Here is a 5,197-nt window from a genome sequence, read left to right on the forward strand (position 1 = left end):
CCCTTGGCCTTCAGCAAAAGTCCCACTGTAGTTCTAGGAAATCAATTTCTTGGGTTTCCAGTCAACTGGGAAGTGGCCAGTTCTCTAAGAGAGCTAAGTTTCCCGATATTAAAGTAGCCTTTTTTTGTGACCTATTTTTACTTCTCTTTGACTCGGAAACAGTAACTGGAAGAATTTTTCTAATTCCTGATATTTAATTTTTCTCAGTATATGATTTTTGATGGCAGGCTTAGTATTTATTTTGCAGTTGACTGAAAAAAACCTATTCACAGCTTAGCCTTAAAACTGCAGGCTCCTGTTCTTGTAGAAGGGACTGGGATGGCAACATGGTGGAAGCACAAGTGATCCAGGCTACTTCTGTACTAGATCAAGGACAATTTCTTGACAAGTGCTCAACAAGCGGAGTCTGGCTATGCTAGACATGCTAATCACACGTAAGGAAGGGCTGGCTGGGAGCATTGACATTGGGGGCAGCCTTGGCAGCAGCGACTACGGGACAGCAAAGCTTAAGATTCTGAGGGAAGTGAGGAAGATAAATAGTTGAACTGCAACCCTGGAATTCAGGAGAGCAGACTTTGTCTCCTGCAGACATTTTGTTGGCAGAATCCCATAGAAGACTGCCCTGAAAGGCCCCGGGGAGCTAGCTGAAGCACAATAACAGTCCATTCTGACATGCAGGAAGTTGAACAGACATGGGAGAAGGCCAGGGTGGCTGAATGGAGTACTCCTGACTGAAATAAAATCCAAAAGCCGAGTATACAGACTGTGGAAGCAGGGGTGGGCTACCCTGGAGGAATACAGAAACGTTGCCTAGGCATGCTGAAGCAGAACTAGGAAAGCTAAAGCTCAGCTGGAGATAGAATTAGTGAGGGATGTGAAGGGCCCTTTCTGTATATTAACATGGAAGGAAGGCTAAGGAAAATGTGGGCCCCATTATGTGGGGTGCGTAACCTAGTGACAAAGGACACAGAAACCACTGAGGTATACTTGGTGCTGCCTTTGCTTCAGGTTTTAGCTGGAGGGGTCTGTGCTCAGATCTTTGAGCAGAGTCTGGGGAGCGAGGTACTACCCACATAAGAGGAAGCCTGAGTTAAGGACTATTTACCCTGCATCTGCACCAGTCTATGGGGAAAGGTGGGCAGGATTCAAGGATGCAGGCTGGTATCGTTACAAGGCTGCTATCACCCTTGAAAGATCATGGTGAACAGGGTACCGGGTTTCTAAGGACTGGGAAAAGGCAAATGCAATGCCCATTTTCAATAAAGACCCAGGGAACCACAGGCTGCTCAGCCCAACCTCAACCCCAGGCAGATTATGGAACAAACACTCCTGGAAGCCATGTCCAGACAATGTCGATTTACCAAGGGGAAACCATGCCTGACCAACCTGCTTGCCTTCTGTGATGAAATGACTGCCTTCAGGTACTGACTAGAGAACAGTGAGCATTGTTTTCTTTGACCTTAGCAAGGCTTTTGACACCGTCTGCTTTTGTATTCGTACAATAAATTGGAGAGATGATACAAATTCAAGGAGTAGACTGTGAGGTGGGTGGAAAATCGTCTCAACAGCACGGCTCAGAGGGTTGAGGTCAGCCGTTTGAAGTCCGGTTGGTTGGTTGTTACTAGTAACATGCCTCAGGGGTTAATACTGAGCCAAATCATGCTGAAGGGTTTCATTACCATCCTGGATGTTGGGATGGGTTGCAAATTCATGCATAACAACAAACTGGGGGTTGGGAGGTGATCGATACAGCAGGGGCAGGGCTGTCCTTCAGAGGGACCTCAAAAGGCTAGAAAATTGGGCTGACAGGAACCTCGTTATGTTCAACAAAGACAAGTGCGGAGTCCTACACCTGGGAGGGGAGGCATAACCCCATGTCAGCTGGGTGCTGACTGGCAAGAAAGCAACTTTGCAGGAAAAGGGGCCAGTGGAAAAGGTGAATGTGAGTCAGTAATGGGCCCCTGGGGTGCTGAAAGCTAGCCACAGCCTGAGCCACAGCAGTGAGAAAGTAGGCAGCAGTCAAAGGGAACTGATTGTCACCCTGTTTTGGCACGTGTGAGACTGCATCTGCAGAACCATGTCCAGTTTGGGCCTCCTCCGTACAAGATGCAGCATGCATACTGAAGTGAGTCCAGTGGAGCGCTACCAAGATGATTAACAGCTGAAGCATATGATGTATAAGGATATGCTAAAAAAAAAAGTTTTGTTCAGTTTTAAGACAAGAAGATTAAGGGGGGGGAGGGAGAGGGGTCTGAGCGCTGTCTTCAGCTGCAAGATGGTTGCTTGTAGAAAAGATGGAGCCAGATTCTTCCTGGTGGTGCACAACAAAATGGCAAGAAGCAATAGACATAAGGTAGAGCAAGGGGAATTCTGATTAGACACAAGGCAAAAATTCTTTGCAATGTAGTTGAGCACTGAGGGACCAAGCAAAGTTGTGGAATCTGCATCTTGGAGATAGTAAAAACTTGACAAGGCTGTGAACAACTTGATCTCAACTTTGAAATTAGCCCAGTTTCGGGGGGCAGTGTGTTTGACCACATGATCTCCAGAGGTCCATTCCAACCTAAATTATTCTGCCATTCTATACAGTAAAAACAAAAAACAAACAAACAAAAAAAGGGTTCTGGATGTTGAGATAATTAATACCCAGAAGCTTAATATTTCTGCTGTTAAGCACTTTCCCTTATAAATGTATAGTGTAAAATCCCCTGGCAAGGAACTCGCCTCTATCTTGGAAGTCCTTGAGGATACACAATGGAAGGGTGCAGTGGAGCTTTTCCAAAGCAGCTACAGAAATGGCAGGACCCAATCACTACAGCTCCACCCTATGCCCCCTGACACAGAGTGCTGTCTAATGGCCACGTGGAGGAGGAGCAGAGGCGGGTAAAGCATTAAAGGAGCTGCTACTCGGCATGTTCACTGTAAGCGTATGGCAGACCTAGGCATCTTTCCCAGCCCTTATTGCGCCTGTCTCTTCCCACAGCCCTAGACTGCAGTCTTCTAACAAACACTCCCATTTGGAAGAACGTGTACATCTGCCTGTTTTCCTCAGCAAGACAAATGCTTGTTCTGCAGCCAGCTTCCTATCTGACCTGCAGTCACTGTTACGACCTTTAAGATTCCTGGTAGTCTATTTAGTCCTATGTAATTAGATAAAATGCTTAAGTTATTAATGATATTCTGCAAAAGGCTCAGCTTCTGTCACAACAGGTATTAAGTCTTTCAACCAAATTCAATTTTAAACACTTGACAGGACACTTTAAACATATGAAAATAGATTTGATCCTTGAGTTCTTGATTAACACTCAGAAGCATCTATGTAACAGAACCAGAAAAACCATTGTTTTTCTTAGTCACCAGAAGCTCAGTTTCTCTTACAGTAGTCCATGTTAGCTTCTCACAAATTGTCCTAAACTATGATACTTTTAGGACTCATATATATAACTGATACATCATTGTATGAACTGAGGATAATAAATTCCCTACATGCTGCATTATCAGAACATTTTTTTCAAGGAAATAAATCGTGCTTTCTTAACAGTGAAATGAAATTTTAAAAAAAATTTTTCCTAGTTGTAAATCAAATTGGGGTTTGCTCTGCTTAGTGATTTTTGAACCATTCCTCAGAGAAACACGCTTCAACCTGTAATTCCTGTGTTTATTCTTAAAATTTCAGCCCTCAACATATGTGTTTCATACCAGTTATCTTTGTTGACCACTAAAGGAGAAACTAACTTTGCCAAATGCTGTTTTCCCTGCCCCAAACACTGACTTACTATGTTTCTCTCCAGTCTTTCATTTGCTCCTTCCTTTCCAGTCAATCTTCCTATCCTTATGTTCTTGTTTTCATGAAAATGTTTTCCATGTCTTTTTATTTCTCCTCTGCTGGCCAGCTCAGCCTCTTGTTTGTACTTGTCCGCACTTCAATCTACACTTTCTCCCATCACTCTTCCTTAGGAAAAAAACTTTGCTAGTGCTTTGCAAACTCTCTTGAAAGAGGTAGAAAAGTCAAATGCAGGAATGGGTTCAGTAACTATGAATTATATTCCTTAAGAAAAGCAGGTTTCCATCATTGCCAGGTAGCTGTCAAGGGAGGTAACTGTTATGAACCTACAATTCCTCTAGCCCTAATTAAGACTTGAAGCAGGTAGCATAATAAGTTTAAAATACTAAAGAATACAGACAGAGCAGTTTTGGATGCTGCCTTTCTTCCACTCTAAGAAAAAAAAAGATGAATTCTATTAGCGTCTTGTGATATTTTTGTTTTGGCAAATAGTTAAGTATAGATAGTGCTAGACTTTTCACAGGAATACCATTTTTTTCTTTACTATATACTCATTTTTCATCATTGTCGATTTTTATTTGACGGCAGATGGTTGTCTTTGTAGATTTGTTTGAATTTTCTTTTTTTTAGTGGGGCACTTGATGATCTTTCTCCTACTTACATTGGGTAGTACAGTAAAAAGGTTCTTTTTGATGTCTCTTCTCTGTTTGCACAGGCTATGCTGCAAACCTCAATAATGATTTTAAAATGTAACCTTTCTTACTCTTAGTTGCTAATCATTGATTTTGCTTATCGCACCGGTATTGAGCACACATCACCCCGTTCCACTAGGTGGCAGCTGAAAATTTTGCTATCCTCTCGCCTTTACTAGGAGTAACCAAGACCACTCCCTTTGGCAAGGGAGTCCAGGTAGCGGACGGTGTACGGGAAAAAGCAAAGGGTGTAGATTGCATTACCGCGTATGGAAGGAAATGTGTCTGAAATTGAGAAGACTTGCATAAATGTTAGAAACAATAGCGTGTGATTCGCTTTCCCCATGAATTAATGCAACCAAACCAGTAACTTGGCTGGAAGCGATGATTTTTCTGTTTTAGTGCTAACGTGATGACATGTAAGCAAATTAAATTTTGCTTCCCACTTTCTACCCGTTGAAGCAGGGGCTGCGCAGCCAGTGAAATCTCAGTAATCCGATTTTCTCCGCCTGACGCCCTGAGCTGACTGAAGGAGCACCACACCAGCTCTGGCGCGCAGCTGCTTTCCCTCCCGCCGAGCCCCCGCGTCCGTTTTCTTGCGGCGGTGTCTTCCTGAGGACTCTCCTCCTCCTCCGTGTACGAAGGGCTCCCACTCTCTCCCTTCCCCCTCACCTCCGCTCTCCCCTCCGGCTCCCGGAGGCCCTCCCGCCCGGGCTCACCT

General features: G+C 44.1%; 1 protein-coding gene across 1 annotated transcript in view; it reads left to right on the plus strand.

Moving 5' to 3' along the window:
- The first annotated feature begins 421 nt into the window (after window positions 1-421).
- LOC103920611 (EF-hand calcium-binding domain-containing protein 10-like) overlaps window positions 422-5,197 on the plus strand; it is a 7,667-nt gene continuing 2,891 nt past the window's right edge. Inside the window, exons 1-2 of the mRNA XM_009328373.1 lie at window positions 422-523; window positions 4,554-4,584. Of these exons, the coding sequence (XP_009326648.1) occupies window positions 422-523; window positions 4,554-4,584 (133 nt within the window). The remainder of the gene's footprint in view (window positions 524-4,553; window positions 4,585-5,197) is intronic.

The sequence above is a fragment of the Pygoscelis adeliae genome, unplaced genomic scaffold, assembly GCF_000699105.1.
Source record: "Pygoscelis adeliae isolate BGI_AS28 unplaced genomic scaffold, ASM69910v1 Scaffold267, whole genome shotgun sequence".
NCBI classification, from domain to species: domain Eukaryota; kingdom Metazoa; phylum Chordata; class Aves; order Sphenisciformes; family Spheniscidae; genus Pygoscelis; species Pygoscelis adeliae.